A 17,622-nucleotide genomic window follows, 5' to 3' on the forward strand; every position below is an offset into this window, starting at 1 on the left:
CAAAAAAAGAAGAAGTTATGTTCCCATGTGTGAGTGTATATTTTAATTGAAATGACATAGTTCGTGCGCGTATATGAAAACATTAATAGACCTTATATGGGCCGCTAAACTAATATACACTTGTTAGAACGAAAGGCCCAATCAATTAATAGAGCAAACATTAAAAGACCTTATATGGGTTTTAAACTTAATATACGTTTCTTAGTACTACAAGCCCAATTAATTAATAGAGCAAAAAAGAAGTTGTAAGCCTTATCGTTGTTTTTGTATTACCCAAAATCTCTACAAAGTGAAAACACTGAGCTGAGGATCTCGCTCTCTCTCGATTGGTATCTCTCGCTCCGTCCTTCCTCAGATCTGATCGTCCGCCGGTTTTCACGATGCCGTCTTCCTCCTCCGCCGCCGTCCTCGTGTTCCTTCTTCTCGTTTCCCTTCTCACTCCTACGTTCGCATCCGATTCAGATCACAAGGTAAGACTCGGATCTCCAGTCGTTTTTTCTTTTCTTTTAATGCAGCTCGAAATCGAGCACTGTGTCCGTAGATCCGTGATTTGCATGGTGTTTGCGATTGAATTTTTTTTCATGGATCTGTTCGTTTACGGATTGCTAGGATCCTCGAGCTTCTATTCATTGTGATTTAGGCGTATCTTTTCGTTGCAAGTCTAGGCGTATTTTGTCTATTCATTGTGATTTAGGCTTTTCACAATCTCGATTTTAATAAGAAATTTTGATGTTGGTTTGAGATTCTCGTTGATTTCTGCACGTGGTAGCCTGTTTGATGTTCAAATACTTGGATCAACACTGAGTTGTGTTGTAATTGAGTGGCATTTAATGTATTAGCATCTTCGAGATGTAGATCTTATAGTTCCGAGGTCGGGTTGATGATTTTTTTCAATTGGTATCTAAAATGTGATACTGAAAGTGTCACACATGGCTTCTTTTGCTGATGGTCAGTTTCAGCTCAAAATTGTTATTGCCTTTTGTGATATTGGAGATCATGAGATCTAGCTTTAATGCTTTTGCTCCTCTGCCTTCTTACGCTCGCAAGTAGTGTGACATTTAAAGTCGATTCCAACTATATATTTTCTGCGTGAAAGATGATAGATAAAGGCGGGTTATGCATTATTCAAGAGCAATCTGGTAGCATTATTCAAGAGCCATTATTTCTATGGAACCATCATTTGTGTGAAGACTTTAACTCCTGATTTTTGAAATGATATTGAACGTAGCCTTTATCAGTATCTGTCTGTCTACGTTTGACATTTTGTTCTGTTCTCTCTAATGGAATTTTGGTTCTTACTCTCTCTTACTAGTTAATCCCATAAACTTTTACATTTCTGTGCTTTTCTGTCAAGTCAATTTTTTTTGCCTTCACCTTTTTCAGTATCAAGCCGAGGAGCAGGTCACCCTATGGGTAAACAAAGTTGGCCCATATAACAATCCACAAGAAACATACAACTATTACAGTCTTCCATTTTGCCGCCCATCTGGAAACAATGTTCACAAATGGGGTGGTCTTGGTGAAGTTCTAGGTGGAAATGAGCTGATTGACAGTGAGATTGCGATAAAATTCATGAGTACGTTTCAATTCTTATACAAGCTTCTTTTTCATACTAGTTAACAGTTATCGTACATTCGTACTTATTCTCTAGTTACAATACCTTTTCTGTTTTTTCCACAGAGAATGTCGAGAGAAGTGTCATCTGTCCGCTTGAACTCGATGAAGCTAAGGTCAAGCATTTTAAAGATGCCATTGAATCTAGCTACTGGTTCGAATTTTTTATGGGTATGTTTCACGTCTGTTGTACATATTACCACTGAAATTCATGAAAATAATGCTGATTTATTATCTATGATGTTGCAATTTCCTACTATGTAAAGTTTGGAAACATTTTGTATCTGCTGAGTTTTCCTTTGGTTCATTTTTACATCATGCAAATCTAAATTATTCCGATATCTAACTTCACTGCATTACCAATATCATTTACGGCATTGGATGTTGTAGGATATATAATCTTACATAACTTCTTTGGATTGCTAACCTTATTTCTCACCTTTTTCTGTGGCATCTGATTGGCGTGGACTTTCATCGGGTGGTTCTAACTTCAGATGATCTACCTTTGTGGGGTATGAACTTTGTATATTTACTTGAAACATCCAAAATTTATTATGTTCTTTGTTTGTTTTATATAGTTTTAATACTGTCTCATTGCTGTTGTAGGCTTTGTGGGTGAGCTGCATCCTGACAAAAATAGTGAAAACGGCAAGCATGTTCTTTACACACATAAGAACATTGTTGTCAAATACAACAAAGACCAGGTCGGTTGTTACCACGCCATTAAGCAATAGTATGGATATCATGTGAACTACATCTGTGATCTTATGTATCTATTTTAATAGATCATTCATGTTAATCTCACTCAAGACAACCCAAGGCCATTGGAAGCAGGGAAAAAAATGGACCTGACGTATTCTGTGCAATGGATTCCAACAAATGTCACATTTGCTCGCCGCTTTGACGTATATCTGGATTATCCGTTCTTTGAACACCAGGTAACTTTTAGCATGCTATGAATTAGTCTTGTACCCTTCTGCTACTGTCTGTGATTCCAAATGGTTCACTGGTTTATAATGTATCACACTGAATACCCCATTTCATGCTTGTTCATAAGTGCAAGCCATAATTATTCTTCCAAGAATCTACCAAAGTTCTATATTCCATCTCTTCAAGATTTCTGTTCAAGCTTTATAAGCCTTCTGAGAGTTTGTTCTTTTTGCAGATCCACTGGTTCTCCATCTTTAACTCGTTCATGATGGTTATTTTCCTCACCGGTTTGGTCTCAATGATATTGATGAGGACTCTCAGAAATGATTATGCGAAGTATGCTAGAGAAGATGATGATCTTGAGAGCTTGGTGATGTTTCCTCAACTTTTATTTGTCATTAGTTGCACAATTGTTTTTTTAGCTGTTAATACTCTCTAGCAGTCTGTCCAACACTTCTTTCTTTACTTCTAAATGCAAGGCTTCATAGCCATTTCTGACGTGAGTATTGATGGGCACAGGAACGGGATGTAAGTGAAGAATCTGGTTGGAAACTTGTGCATGGAGATGTGTTCAGGCCAGCAAGTAGTCTAGTTCTGCTCTCAGCGGTAGTTGGTACAGGTGCACAGTTGGCGTTGCTGGTTCTTCTTGTCATATTAATGGCCATCGTGGGAACTCTCTACGTTGGGTATGTATTACACTATTCTTTTCTCTTGAGACCAATTTTGTGTTGTTGTTTTCCCTACATGCGGTTGGCTTGTATATTGGATTTTGCTCACCTCTTATTCTAATTATTTCAGGAGAGGAGCAATCGTCACAACTTTCATAGTGTGCTATGCTCTGACTTCTTTTGTCTCTGGTTATGTGAGCGGTGGAATGTACTCAAGAAGCGGGGGTATGACTTACTCGACTTGGCGGACCCCTCCAGTGTTACTTTCCTCTCTAACTATTCAAGTAATTTAAATGCTGGTTTATTCAGGTAAACATTGGATCAAGTGCATGGTCCTCACGGCTTCTCTCTTCCCCTTTTTGTGCTTCGGAATTGGCTTTCTCCTAAACACAATTGCCATATTCTATGGATCTCTTGCGGCTATTCCTTTTGGGACAATGGTGGTTGTGTTTGTAATTTGGGGGTTCATTTCCTTCCCCTTAGCCCTCCTCGGAACGGTTGTTGGAAGAAATTGGAGCGGTGCTCCTAACAATCCATGCCGTGTGAAGACTATTCCACGTCCAATCCCTGAGAAAAAATGGTACTTGACTCCATCAGTCGTCTCCCTGATGGGGGGTTTGCTACCCTTTGGAAGCATCTTCATTGAGATGTACTTTGTCTTCACATCCTTCTGGAATTACAAGGTAAATATAGTTTCTCTTAATAAGAACAAAGTTATGGAATTGCAAATTCTTATTCCAATTGGCCAAACCGGAGAGATTTGATTAGTGAGAGACTCTCAACTTTCAACGAAACCCCTAAAAATCTACCCCCCTTCAGCAATCTGCCTAACCAGCGTTTGTAATCCAGCCCTCACTGAATGCATATTAACCAATCACAACAGCTACATTAAGACCTACGCTAGTTGTAGTAGACTTCTAGCTAAAGTTTGAGCAGCTGTACTTCTTTAAGTAGGACTAACTTTGTCTTTGCTAATCATATAACGACGAAAGTAAATTGTAGTGGCTATTTTTGAAAGTTGTCTGTTTTTGTTTGTTCGACAGGTCTACTATGTGTATGGATTCATGTTACTGGTTTTTGTGATTCTCGTCATAGTGACGGTGTGTGTGACAATCGTGGGTACATATTTCCTGCTGAATGCAGAGAACTATCACTGGCAGTGGACTTCATTTTTCTCTGCTGCTTCGACGGCTGTCTATGTGTACTTATACTCCATCTATTACTACTACGTAAAGACCAAGATGTCCGGATTCTTCCAGACAAGCTTCTACTTTGGATACACCATGATGTTCTGTCTTGGCCTTGGAATCCTTTGCGGTGAGCTCACTCTCTTCACTCTCTTCAAACTAGCGAGTGGTGTTATTGATTTGACTAAACCTTCGTTATGTGAAAATTTTGCAGGAGCTGTTGGCTACCTGGGATCAAATCTGTTTGTAAGGAGGATCTACAGAAACATCAAGTGCGACTAGAAGAGGTAAACGGAAAAAAAGAGAAAACAAATCCAATTAGAAGGAAGCTCTTACGAGGTTATATATTATATTGAAGGAACATAATATATTCTTCAATGGGGGCTTTTTGTCTCTTCATCTTCTTCTTTTTTTTTTTTTTTTTTTCTTCCCATTTTGGTAAGTGAATTGTTCTCTTTAGATTAGAATCGAGTGGGTGTACTATACTACTACTACCTGTAATCTTTTTCCCTATCTTTTTTTGGTCGTATTTACTTCACTTCACTTAGATCATTGAATATGGTGTCATCTAGGAGCAATTGGATCATTTAATTATTGTCATGTGTTGGGCCTTGGGAGTCGTTAACTCTCGTTCATGGTGTTAATTTGGTTTCACGGGGTGAGTTTATTGGGTTATATACGGTGAAGTCCTTCTAAGAAAATTCTGACTCAAGTCTGTTGGGAAATTACATGCATTGGCTCAATCTGAAAATTTAGTGGGACCTGCAAGCAATAAAATTGCACAAAACAATTTGAAGCATATCAGCAATTCTTTTTCATAAATAGCAATTTAGAACCCAAATAAGCCTAGAATCTTCCTAGTCCCATATTCTGATGGAGACTTGTCCCAAGTCCAAACCACATATTACTCTCACCAACGAAAGAGGGCACAATGTAAAACAAAGACATAGAGACAATCACCAAGAAGATAACACAAGAGCCCACACATCGTACGCCACGTGGCAGATTCACCTCTTTATAATCCTCTCTCCCTCACGGTTTCTACGACATTTTCACAAAGCCACACCAACTCACTCACAAAATCTGTAGAATCATCTTTCAACAATGGCTTCCACTGCTCTCTCCAGCGCAATCGTAAGCACCTCTTTCCTCCGCCGTCAACAGACACCAATCAGCCTCAGATCCCTCCCGTTTGCCAACACACAATCTCTCTTCGGCCTCAAATCTTCCACCGCTCGCGGCGGCCGCGTCACGGCCATGGCTACCTACAAGGTCAAGTTCATCACACCTGAGGGAGAACAAGAGGTCGAATGCGAAGAAGATGTCTACGTCCTCGACGCTGCTGAGGAAGCCGGACTCGACTTGCCCTACTCATGCCGTGCCGGTTCTTGCTCAAGTTGCGCCGGGAAAGTCGTCTCTGGTTCTATTGACCAGTCGGACCAGAGCTTCTTAGACGATGAACAGATGAGTGAGGGCTATGTCTTGACCTGTGTGGCTTATCCGACTTCTGATGTCGTCATCGAAACCCACAAAGAAGAAGCCATTATGTAAAATTTTAAAGCTTTTTGATGAATTTCATCAAAAGAGAAATTACTTGATGTTTAAGTCATCTCTCTTGTTACTTCGCTAATGTTGCCCTAATTTGGCTCATCCTTTTATAAGATCAATCAATAATAACAAATTTCAATGTTTTGTTCTTCATTTTGGTTGTTTTTTTGAAATCTAATGTCAATTATTTTCCACACGTTATTTCTAATAGGCTCCCTTGTCTATTATATTCATATGAATCAAGGCAAAAATATGAAGTTGCGAGAGCAGTATATTATTTGATTCTACAGTAGATAATATGTAATCTAAGAGCTAAGCCCAAATGGCGAGAGCAGACATAAGTCCAGCTCCAAGGAACAACATTACATAAGACACAACTTGAAGCCTCAAATTACAACTCATCCTCTTACTCAGAAAATCAGCTGCGATGAGGTCCACCAGAGCCATGTACACCAGTATTCCAGCTGACAGCGAGTCCAGTATCCCCTCAGTGACCAAAGCTCCAGGGCTATGCGAGTTGAAAGATGAGGCCACTGCAGTTCCAATCCCGATCCCTAATGGTGTGGTTAGCGCAAAGAAGCAAGCCATTATGGTCGCTGATTTGTTCCTGAACTGTGCCTGAGAGATGCAGCCTCCGAGCGCAAATCCTTCAAAGAACTGGTGAAATGACAGAGCTGCAATAAGAGGCCTGATCGTGCATGGAGACTGTGATACCCCCAGGGATAAACCGATGATGATTGAGTGCGACACAATCCCGAGCTCCAATATCTGCAAAATCAATAAATTGGGTGAGATAATCGATAAGATGATGTATAAATCCCACACTGCAAAGGAGGAGGACTAGTAAAGGACTTAAAGAAGCTAGCTTTTGAGGTTCTCAAGTGTTTGTAGGCGTAATCAACACACACACACTAGCTTCTACTTTGATATATGTATCACAGTTTGTGACAAGGGATAAGAGATTTAAACCTGAGAAACAACAACATGCCTAGCTCCATTTTCAACATCTGAATTCCCGTGCATATGTCCGTGTGAATGTCCATGAGCATGTCCATCACATGTACCATGACTATTAGAGTGACTATGCCTATGGTGAGCAGCATGTGCACGAATGCCGACAATGTGAATCCCGCCACCGTCTTCTTCACCAAACACTTTATTATCGGTCACTCTTTCCCCAACCACAGGAACAACAGCAATCTCTTCACTACCAGCAGCGGCTTCAGTAGCAGCCTGATTCCTCTCTTGCTTCCTCTCATAGTACTGTGTCCCCATGAAATCAACAAGCAGAGTAGCTAAAGCAGCAACCATTGCAAAGAACCCGGGAAAGGGAAACTTAGACCACGGAAAATCCGGTAAACACGGATTACTCAGAGCTTCTGTGCCACCTGCAAGCATATGGACAAAGCCGGTGGCGAGTATGACACCAGCTGCAAAGGCTTTAGCAGCTACAAAGAGATTTCCCTCGGTTTGAAGAAACCGGCGGTTCCTGCCAATGAGAGGTATGGCTACACCAGCAGCTCCAGCTAGTAGAATGGAGGCAATGGCTACAAACTTAAGGAGAAATGCAGCAGAATCGTCTCTACAGAGGTCTGATTCGCCAGCATCACAGAGGATTTTAGTGGTAGAAGAAGCCATTGTCTCGGGAATGATCTGCAAAATGGACTCTTTTGGATGTTTCCATGGTCCATACAACACAACAAATAAGTGCAATTCAGAACAACAAGCTAAAGTTTTGGAATCTAGCAATCAATGGAAAATCTCATTTCATTTCACTAATTTTCTCAGCTAAAACTCGATTAGAAGAATCTAGAGAATTCTACATCACACAGAAATTTCACTAAATTGTAGGGTAAGTGTTCGATGAAATACCTGAGAGAGAGTCTCTTCCTGATCCAAACGAGTATAGAGGAAACAATTTCCAAAGAACCTATAAGAGCAATAGAAGAGAACCCAAAATCAGATTCCACAAACCAATAAATTCCGATTATAAAGAATCGGAGAGACGAATCGAATCTCAAGGTACTAACATCGACGAAGATCATGGGAACAAGAGTTTATTCTTCTTCTTCCTCGGGATCAAGAAACAGAAAGTGAGTCTATAAAATATGAGAAAGGACTCAAAGGAGGCAACTTGGAGAAAGAGTGAAAGAGTGTCGACATTCTATGGACTCGGGACGTTGCAATTAGGAATCGGTTCGCTCCGTGGCAGTTGAACACTGATGAGAGACTGACGCATAACTAAACAGAGCTTCCCAATCTTGTCTATACTTAGCCAAATATGTCGACATTTTCGCGTTATTCTGTTTTCTCACTTTTATTTCTTAAAAACAAAGACATAATAAACGGAGTGATTTTTGGAAAACAATTTATTTCAGTGGAAACAGAATGATTTAACTTAATATGAAACAGAAAATCAATTTGTTCCAAAAATATTCATTTTCCCATTTGTTCCACACTACCAACAAGTTCATGAAACAGAAAATCCGATTAAGTCAAGTCTACTGCAGAAGATTATATGAGTTAAAAAAAAACTTAAAGCCGTAGGTTTAAAAGGATGATTAGGAGTAGCTTAAGCTGAAAAAGGATGAGAAGTAGGCAGCTTAAGCTAAAAGGACGGTAACTTTGTAAGATGGGGAGTTTCACTTCTCCCCTGGTATATTCCCAAGCAATAGGATGAATGCTTCCAGCAGGGTCTTCCTTTCACTCCTCTCGTATTCAGCCTTTGTTGCGTTCATACCGGTTTCTGCAGTGGAGAGATCATCTTCTTCTTCAGTCTCTTCCTCCATGTCAGCTACGTATAGGTACCTGCAATTTCAAACCAGTATATATACATCAGAAAAATGTGTAACTAGCAGCAGAGAAGATCAGATATACAAAGTTCAAACATGTTAGTACAAAACAGACAAGATCTTAGTGTGGAACTTAAAACAGGCCACATAAGCACCCGATTGATAAAGGGCAAGTACAGAAAGATTGATACCATACCTCATTGGTTTTTCCGATGGAGGCCAAAAGAGGCAAATCAGTACCAACATTGCATAAGAAAGGATGTACCAAAGTGTTGGAACAATCCACTTCACTTTCCAAAACTGACTCAAGGAGCTGTAGAGATATACCTGATTCAGAAAACAATTTCAGTCACACAATCATATGACTTTTTTCAAGTGATTCCCCAGAGTTATCACTAGACTGTTGAGATGTTACCTCCACATAAATCCAGGCAAAACTGAGCACAACCATGATTACAAGCACAGTTGCAAACATCTTGTAGAGCTGCAGCTTAGTAATGTTCCTCTTATTCAGCTACATAAGAAAAATATGGGATTAGCAGGGATGAATAATCTAAGAAGAAATGGATCTTTATAAATGGCTTTTCTGCAACTTTCAACAATTAACAAGAAAGATATATTTACAAGTGATATGTTAGAAACATGTAGCAATCAGTGTGCCTAACCTGTTATATCAATAATCAAAAGAAAAGGAGGATTGTATGTTTCTCTTACCTTGAGCTTCTTAAGCGTTTTCGACAAGGATCTGAAAATCCACTGGATAAAGCAAGTTTCCAGTATAGCCCAAGAGAGCATTAAGTAATTCATTCCATTTTCAGAGATGTTCCCAAATTGCATAGCCAACCCGAGGGATTCACTTATAACAAAGCATAAGACACCAATAAGAAGCATCTTCAATGTTATGCCACCTAGGGTAGGTCTCACTATCCCAAACCCTGAAGATATGACCAACAGTAGAAGCCGGGAGAGTGCCTTCCTCATGGAAGAAAGGGTTATTGCCCATACTGTAACCTCCATAGGACTTGTACCAGCTGAGTCGAGATAAACGAAGTCAAGGTAGAGGAAGGCCAATTCACCCATGGTAAATGCAATTACAAAGTTGATATGACTATGCAACTGGATTCCATCTTTCCAATACTGAGCAACTTGTGGAAACCAAACTAGGCCAAGAACCACGTAAGCCAAAAGCATGGAGGCGTAGAACTTCTTCAAAGGAGCTTTCTCTCCCTGTAAATAGCCACCTCTGTTCTTCCAAACTGTTCTTCCTCTGATTGTTGCGCCATCCAATTCCGGATCACATGTCATGAAGTAAACAGTGTACAATCCAGTTTTCTTGATAATGACAGCTTCCGGAGACATCTTCACTTCTTCCTCACCCCTTTTGAAAAAAGTGGGAATCCGCTTAGGCCATTCAGGATCATTAGGATCTGCACTAATCATAACCTCTCCAAGATTGCAGGAACCAGCATCCGCAAGTTTTGGCGTACAGCACATGTCCTCAGATTTGAAAAAAGATCCACCAACTCTATCTCGCTGCTTCACCTCAAACAGTATCGCTTCCACCAAGCCTGCAGCTGCCAGAGTAGAATTCTGCTTGCTAGCAGATTCCTTGGTTCTTACGAAAGTGATATCATCAAACCTACAAAAACATAAAAGATGAACATCCATAAGAAACCAAAAATCCCCATAGAAATGCAAATAGTAAAATCCAATAAGAAACAGTAATACAAATCTATAAGCTCATATACATATATCTCTTAAAATTTCCTTGGAAACTTTACACCAAAGTGCTAAATCCAGTACCTAAGAAGCGGTAAAACCCAAATCTACAAGCTCACACTATAAAATCGCACATAAAACCCTAACTCAGTAGGAAATGAACAGAGTCAGAAGAGAAAACGAAATGCGTACCTGATGAAGGAGTTTCCCTTGAGCAGAGGTGTATCAGAAGAAGCATGATGAACATCCAGAAACTCAGAACCATAGATTCCTTCAGAACCACCAACGAAGTAGCGAGCATTGGCGATTTTGGTGAAGCCTCCGCTGTTGTTGTAGTCGTGAATCGAGCCGTCAGCTGCGTGAATCAAATTCCCAAGTAAGCAAAACGAAATCACCAAAAACCCTAGAAACAGATTCGTCATTTTTGAGAAACTTTGCTCACTCGCTTCTTTTTCTTCTCTCTCTGTCTATCTCACTGTCACGCAGACCCCTTTTTGGAGTATATAAAACATAAAAGCACCATGTTTATTGTTTTTCATGACTAATCTCCGTACTGTTACTTTCCGTACACGTACAACCTCTCGTCTCCGAGCTATGCACAAACACGGACCAACGGCTAGTTTGTTGTTCAATGAGTCAGGCCCATTGGGCCCAAAACTTTATTTAGTTTGCTAGAAAATAAAATCAAGTCTAGAAATCCACAACACCCATTGTTTGGCTAAAAGAAGATTTGCTCTCAGCACAAAACTTAATAACACAAACGAATGCGATGAAACTTGAAATTTTACTCCATTCATCAATTCACTCAAGTTTACAAAAGGTTAAGTAGACGTTTTAACGCATCTATGGTTCATAAATTAGATAAATAAAAATGATTTAGTAAACTGAAATGACGCCCTGATTCGGATATATATATATAAGATTACAACATTACATTATCCTCTCTTTCCTTTTTGATAATAAAATAACTGAAATCAACCAATTATAATCTTCTTCTTCTTCTTACGACATATATTATAGTCTAAAGATGCCGGTGCACACAAGATAAAGAGAAGAAAAATGGTGGATGAGGTAAATTCATAATCAAAAGTTGTTTAAAAAAGTACTCTACTCTTAATCGGAATCGCTGTCCTTGTCGTGTCCTCCTAAGTCGAACTCTTGTCCCGCATAGTATTGATTTGTTAATCCACGGTCTCCATCTGGCGGACAACATTGAACCAGAAGCTGGGGTATGTCGGTTTCACTGGACACCACAATAGTACTAAACTGTTGAGACTGTTGAGCGTATAGCGGTGGCGGGCCTAGCAGCGCAGGTGTCAAGTCAGGTTCATTGGACGCCACAAGACTGTACTGTTGAGATTCTTGAGCGTATAGCCGTGGCTGACCTAGCGGCGGCGCAGGTGTTAAGTTAGGTTTAGTGGACGCCACAGGACCACATTCTCGAGCCTTTGGAAGCGCGGATGGTGGCGGCGAGTTAGTTTTGGTGGAGCCCTTTCTATAGCCTATATATGGATTATTCAAAAGATAAACAGAAGCAAGGAAATCTATGTTACACCAAAAGTAAGATAAAAGGAACTCACGTCGTATGATCCAAATAACCAGAAATGTTGCTCCGGCTATGAAACCTGGCATCACTAAAACCGGCATCTTCTCGTCTTTTTTTTTACCATGTTTCATTTCTCTGTTATTCATTTTTGACTTGATCTTTTGGGGATCGCCAGACCAGATCTAGTGATGGATGATTCTATAGAAACTGTATAGTGCAAGTTTAATTTTATCATTTGAATGAAAAGAAGAAGAAAAAAACAATTGTTTATGACATGTGTGTGACAACTGGCAAGTCTTATTTAAAAGTCAATACCAACGGCGGTAATAATTGATACCTGGTTACTTAAATCCTTAGATTTTCTTAATGCCATAATTGACCGAGTCTATCAATGACATTGTTATCATAACTCAAATCAGATTTGATAACTTCTTAATTTCGTAGTTGACATAAATTAACAATCACTATGATAAAATTTGATATTACTAACTTACTCTTTGTCCCAAAAAAAACAAAGTATCTTACTCAAAAACTATGTACAAAACTAGTTTTAAGACCGAGTACAAAACTACTTTTAAGTTGTATTTACTAGAAATACAACTTAGTAATAATCGACAGGAAATTAATCAAATCCATCGGTAGGCGTGACTGCACAGAAGAAGGAAAATGCTGCAGAGGTAAATTCATAAATAATCAAATGACAGGTGACAAGTCTTTATCTCTGTTTTGAAATCAATATATGTATAGCTGCCATAATTTGTGGTCTTTGTTTATACTGCCATAATCAAAAAGTTTCCTAATGCCATAATATCTCGTTCCAATCCATGCTATTATATTTTAAATTTACCTCTGAACCAACAAAAGATGTACTTTGATCATTGAATACTTTTTTTTACTGGACCAACAAAAGATTTACTTTGTTAATTGTTATTCTTGTATGGATGTCAAGTAATTACAACTGAACCAAGCTTCTAAAAGCAGAAACAAGATCAAGTCCTCCTAAACAACTCAAGAAGTGTTTCTCCAGCATCACCGTTATTCTCATCACTCCCACTTCCTCTCCCTCCATTATCTTCTTCACCTTCAATCTCAATCTCAATCTCATCGTTTAAAGGCGGTATCGAACCGATGTTATTGTATGTTTCAGACAGATATTCTTCCACCCTCGACGTGTATCCATCTTGAGGACTGCTGGATGAAGCTGCTGCTCCGAATATAGACTCTGCTTGGTCTATGGAGTTTATGGTAATCTGATTCAGTGAAGTCATCGATGAGCTCCTAGACAATGTCCCCACTGTCATCTCGTCTCTCTCGTCTATTGTTGCTGTGTCAAGGGAACACACTGATCTCGTGTGCTTAGACCTCTCTTTCACTCTCTTGCACCAACTGTGAAGTGAGTCTCTTACGCTCTCTGCTATCACAGCTTTCTTATGCCGAGATCCCATCTGTTCAGATTCAGGTGAAACCATAGAGTTTTTATGAACGATGTTTAGTCACAGACTTGGATAGGCTTAAGATTGTGGAATTGTAGATATATGAAAGGTTTTGACGAACCTGAGTAACGATTACATTGAGAGGCACAGTGCCATAACTACACCAGAACTGAACGAGAACCCTGCATTCACCAGAAAGAAAAAAAAAATCTTAAGAGACAGTGTGTTGCTGCGAATTGTTGTGTATTTGAAACGCACCCAGAAATTAGCCGGCTTGATATCATCACATGGTTCTTCATGAAGCAAGATCTTTCCTTGATTCCCCACTGATACATGAAATTGATGATCTTCTCAAAAACTGAAAAACTTTGCATAGCTGATTTAAGTATTGATGCATTTTATAAGGTGGCCTTACCAAGAACCAGATGAATGTTGCCATTTCAAATGCATTCTGCATTAGCAGGAAATATATAAGGATCATCTGTGTGAATAGAGTAATATCATGGCTTGAAGAATTGAGAAAGGAAAAGTCTTTTTGCTTACCTGAAAAATGATAAATTGTATCAACCGTAGCAGAATTTCTGGTTTCCCAAACCAGAAGAGCCCATCACGTGGTTTGACTTGAGCCCCATTAGATGTGCCTGTCTGCTGCTCCTTAACCTCGAGAGCAAGCTTGGAGACAACATGCTCAAGTTTGGTTCCAACCAACATGACAAGCTTAGACAACAAAACAGATACAAACACATGCTCTGAGTGTTAGTACTGCCTTATGAATTTCAAGCTTTTTACTTAATCTTGCTTTTACTTACAATGGCAGGAACGAATGATATCCAAAAGTACATATTCAGGCCTGCAAGGAAATCACTGAATTAGTAAAGACAAAGCTTTAATGTGGAGATAGAAATGGAATGTAGTTTGTATTTATTGAACCGATAAGTTACCATGAACATTTATGCAGATGCATACTATAGCGTAAACCCAAAGTGGCCAGCTGTTGATTCATCAAGAAACATTCATCAGTCCCATTCTGTAACTCCCTTACGAAATCTTCTGAAAACAGTTGAATAAAGAGTCTTTGATAAGATCTCAATTCTCAGAAACGCATACCTAATTCCAACAATGCCATGAAACTCATCTTCCATCGTCCGTACCATATACATATGGAAGTTGTATGTAAATGGCAAATTATGTTTCTGAAATTTTAAAGTAATGAAGACCGGATTCAGAAAACTAATCATGTCAGCTACCAGATTAGATGAGAATTCTTGAGAAATTACTAGAAAGTTATATTTTAAATTTGAAGGAAAGACTGAGAAACGAAATAAAAAAGTTACTCACAGTGAGGAAACCTAACCGAAGTGCGAAGTAGTCAGACTTTCGTATGGAGCCTCTAAATTGCCGCAGGAAACAAAGCTGCAATGCAAACATATATTTTATTGCTGGACAAATGCCGTAAAAATAGCTTCTGGAGAAAAATATAACAGTGTTCTTAACTAGAGATATGAAATTTTTAAAAAATTACAGCTTAAGGTAAAAGCATGGGGAGTTACCATCCAAATGAGAAAACGATTGTTACTCCAAGGATGAGAGGCATGATGGAAAACAAATGTAGACTGACGCTTCATCACCTTGGTCTTCTTTGCTGTTGAACAAAGTCAAGAAGACTAGGGTATATATGACTGGAAACTAAAGCATCCTAGGCATTAAGTATCTTTAACAATGAATCAGCTGTTTGTGATAAAGCTAAAATTACAGAGATACATCTCTTTTCCACACAGTTCATTTCAATCCTGTATAAGTGATTATACTAGGACAGAAAGGAATTTTTCCTATATCAGTATTTATAAGTGATTATACTGGATTTGATCTGCTAGTCAAGATGAAGCGAAATTTGCAAATCTGCATAAAAGCCTCTCCACAGCTTAAGTGAGTTCATGAATGAACAACCTAAATACTTAACAGAATCCTAGTTTCATGCTGTTCTTAATCCTAAGATAACACAGTTCCTCATGTGCCCTCAAGATGAGACCCATCAAAAACATACAAGCCTTAATTTGAAGGAGAGACAGAAAAGTCTTGTCATTTACCGTGGATATCTGATTCAGCCATTATGATCGCTTGGGCTTCCCATTTTCTCCAACTGTAAATCTGTGTTACGTGATAAAAAGACAACACTGTTTCAGATGGTATTGATATGTTCGTCTGCTTAATCTTACTAACACTCTATGCACATAAATGATAATATCGAAGGTTTTCCCTCAATTTTCAGATTGAAGATAATTTCTATTTGACATATACTTAGGACCACTAATTATTTGATCATGAGGTTCTCTACATCCTCTAGACATGAGGATAAAGTTGATTGCAAGTATAATACATCTCTTCCTTTCGGAGCAACATAGAAATACTTAAGAATACAAATTTAACACTCATATGTAGATTTAGGAGCTAGGATGTGTACCTTGCTCATGGCTAAACCAATGGCAATGCCACTGTATAGAACATGAGTGATACCCAGGACGAATAAGAATCTTAGGAGTTGCTCGAGTCCCTCATACGACACAAATGGTTCACGGCCCTGGCATTGGATCCAACATCCAGTTCAGTAATATAATTAAAAGTCAAAAGGAAAATAGGCTCTTAAGTCGATAGAAAAAGTAAATATTTACATGACCACATTGATGAGAGGCTTCATGTATTCCATGATGAGGTAAGGAGCTCTGGTTTGTAGAAGAGGTGTGTTCCAGAAGAACTTTCTTATGGATTCCATAGTCCTCTTCAGAGCAAATGTAGAATTTACTATTGAAAAGGGAAGAGTTAACACAGATTTCTGAAATCCATCTCGCGCTTTGTGACAACAGAAGTGATATAAGTCCCAGCAACATCAACTCTACCAAGAAAGTTTAACAAGTCAAAATCAAACGAAAAAGAAAGAAAGTATAAAGCACCACAACATCAGCACAGGTTTATTTGACATACCCTCTTTCATTTTCTCAAGTGAAGTAAAAAGTGCCTTTCTTCTAGTCTTCTTTAACCACTGAAAACAAAACAGAACATGAAATTAGCTCCTCATATATATCTAACATGAAAGACACATCCTGTAATAATGACTTCTCTTAGAGTGAAAACATCAACACTACTTCTACTGACATTTAGCAAGCATAAACACATATCTCCAAGAAGAAACATCTCGTCCATAAAAATTCTCACTTTCTAGCACCCATTATTAGATAAAACATTTCCAGCTCATGAATCATGGAGAGCAAGAGTTAACCCAAGTGGCAAGTGTGCAGAAAAAAAAAAAAAATCATAATACGTTCTTCACACTCATTCTTTTGAGCTGAGCATTTCAACAAACATATAGTAGGCACACACACGAAGAAAAAATACAAAACAAAAACACACCTTTCCAAATCTGTAAATGGCGCGTTCAACGAGAAAGCAAACAAAGACCAAAACAGTAACAACCGAAGCAACAGAGTAAGTCGGCGTCTCTGCAAGAGACCTTCCTTCTTTCATCATATGCTCCATCTCCGGCGAGGAACTTTTCTCCCGAGAAAAATGGAGAATCAATCTGCATCTGTGATTAAGAAAGTTTAGCTTTTTCCTCCATTTAATTTTCTACAATAAAATATACTAGTCAAAGAGAAGAAAAAAGCTCATGGAATGCTGTACCAAGTAGAAACCAAAGCACATGGTTGCTTCCTCGTCTTCTCCAACGGTCTTCTCTCTTCTCTTTCTTTATTCAATTGCTTCTTTCATTTATTGCAGCATTCATGTGCTTCCCCCTAAATGTCGTTAAAGAACCTAAATTTAATAATGCAATTTAATAGCCGGACTTTACCGACCGGTACAACCATTAGTCGATAATAACAAAGCCGGGTTGATGATATCTCAATCGGTTTACGTATCATTGAAATTAGGAGAGAGATTCAATCACTGTCCGAATTAAATGAACAATAATCAGATACAAAAACCAAAATTACGCCATTTCATACAATTTTTGTAAACCGAATTTATAGCAGCAATCTACTAATCATAATCTAGCAGCAACAACTCAACCGATTTTACTGATAAATGGCGGTTAATATTAGAAGTTTACGAGTACATCAAAGCTTTGACTAATGATACTAGGATTTGGCAATTTGTGGTGGACCGGTCACTGTTTTGCCAGGAGAATAAATG

General features: G+C 38.8%; 6 protein-coding genes across 10 annotated transcripts; 2 read left to right on the forward strand and 4 right to left on the reverse strand.

Moving 5' to 3' along the window:
- Positions 1 to 262: 262 nt before the first annotated feature.
- TMN1 (transmembrane nine 1) lies at positions 263 to 5,323 on the forward strand. The gene is made up of 12 exons (NM_100970.4): positions 263 to 470; positions 1,384 to 1,576; positions 1,681 to 1,785; positions 2,109 to 2,126; positions 2,221 to 2,318; positions 2,400 to 2,552; positions 2,780 to 2,914; positions 3,064 to 3,230; positions 3,343 to 3,437; positions 3,522 to 3,895; positions 4,256 to 4,529; positions 4,614 to 5,323. The coding sequence occupies exons 1-12, from the start codon at positions 381 to 383 to the stop codon at positions 4,679 to 4,681; spliced, it is 1,770 nt and encodes a 589-aa protein (NP_563881.1). The 5' UTR covers positions 263 to 380; the 3' UTR covers positions 4,682 to 5,323.
- On the forward strand, positions 5,246 to 6,099 carry FD1 (ferredoxin 1). The gene has a single exon (NM_100971.3). It carries the CDS (start codon positions 5,504 to 5,506, stop codon positions 5,948 to 5,950), a length of 447 nt encoding a protein of 148 aa, NP_172565.1. The 5' UTR covers positions 5,246 to 5,503; the 3' UTR covers positions 5,951 to 6,099.
- A 46-nt stretch (positions 6,100 to 6,145) lies between these two features.
- Positions 6,146 to 8,198, reverse strand: ZIP4 (zinc transporter; the record flags this gene model as incomplete). Of its 2 annotated transcripts, NM_001331946.1 has the most annotated exons (3): positions 6,146 to 6,715; positions 6,917 to 7,614; positions 7,820 to 8,198. In NM_001331946.1, 2 exons carry the CDS (start codon positions 7,583 to 7,585, stop codon positions 6,260 to 6,262), a joined length of 1,125 nt encoding a protein of 374 aa, NP_001320672.1. The 2 variants fall into 2 exon arrangements, with proteins under 2 accessions (NP_001320672.1, NP_001318977.1); NM_001331945.1 differs by lacking the exon at positions 7,820 to 8,198 and having other exon boundaries at positions 6,260 to 6,715; positions 6,917 to 7,585.
- An 84-nt stretch (positions 8,199 to 8,282) lies between these two features.
- Positions 8,283 to 10,994, reverse strand: AT1G10980 (Lung seven transmembrane receptor family protein). The gene is made up of 5 exons (NM_100973.3): positions 10,651 to 10,994; positions 9,454 to 10,378; positions 9,155 to 9,253; positions 8,936 to 9,066; positions 8,283 to 8,755 (listed from the first exon to the last, which is right to left on the reverse strand). The coding sequence occupies exons 1-5, from the start codon at positions 10,878 to 10,880 to the stop codon at positions 8,590 to 8,592; spliced, it is 1,551 nt and encodes a 516-aa protein (NP_172567.1). The 5' UTR covers positions 10,881 to 10,994; the 3' UTR covers positions 8,283 to 8,589.
- Positions 10,995 to 11,301: 307 nt separating this feature from the next.
- AT1G10990 (uncharacterized protein) lies at positions 11,302 to 12,250 on the reverse strand. 2 transcript variants are annotated; one of them, NM_100974.4, is made up of 2 exons: positions 12,039 to 12,250; positions 11,302 to 11,960 (listed from the first exon to the last, which is right to left on the reverse strand). In NM_100974.4, the coding sequence occupies exons 1-2, from the start codon at positions 12,148 to 12,150 to the stop codon at positions 11,572 to 11,574; spliced, it is 501 nt and encodes a 166-aa protein (NP_172568.1). In that variant the 5' UTR covers positions 12,151 to 12,250; the 3' UTR covers positions 11,302 to 11,571. The 2 variants fall into 2 exon arrangements, with proteins under 2 accessions (NP_172568.1, NP_849635.1); NM_179304.2 differs by having other exon boundaries at positions 11,302 to 12,250.
- A 564-nt stretch (positions 12,251 to 12,814) lies between these two features.
- On the reverse strand, positions 12,815 to 17,192 carry MLO4 (Seven transmembrane MLO family protein). 3 transcript variants are annotated; one of them, NM_001331948.1, is made up of 16 exons: positions 17,113 to 17,192; positions 16,843 to 17,017; positions 16,417 to 16,474; positions 16,107 to 16,327; positions 15,899 to 16,015; positions 15,525 to 15,585; positions 14,988 to 15,079; positions 14,776 to 14,850; positions 14,545 to 14,630; positions 14,379 to 14,428; positions 14,247 to 14,287; positions 13,981 to 14,154; positions 13,853 to 13,888; positions 13,696 to 13,763; positions 13,559 to 13,619; positions 12,815 to 13,449 (listed from the first exon to the last, which is right to left on the reverse strand). In NM_001331948.1, the coding sequence occupies exons 2-16, from the start codon at positions 16,966 to 16,968 to the stop codon at positions 12,994 to 12,996; spliced, it is 1,722 nt and encodes a 573-aa protein (NP_001320916.1). In that variant the 5' UTR covers positions 16,969 to 17,017; positions 17,113 to 17,192; the 3' UTR covers positions 12,815 to 12,993. The 3 variants fall into 3 exon arrangements, with proteins under 3 accessions (NP_001320916.1, NP_563882.1, NP_001320915.1); NM_100975.3 differs by having other exon boundaries at positions 16,843 to 17,113; NM_001331947.1 differs by lacking the exon at positions 17,113 to 17,192 and having other exon boundaries at positions 13,559 to 13,763; positions 16,843 to 17,105.
- Between the last annotated feature and the right edge of the window lie 430 nt (positions 17,193 to 17,622).

The sequence above is a fragment of the Arabidopsis thaliana genome (assembly GCF_000001735.4).
Source record: "Arabidopsis thaliana chromosome 1 sequence".
In the NCBI taxonomy this organism is placed as follows: Eukaryota; Viridiplantae; Streptophyta; class Magnoliopsida; order Brassicales; family Brassicaceae; genus Arabidopsis; species Arabidopsis thaliana.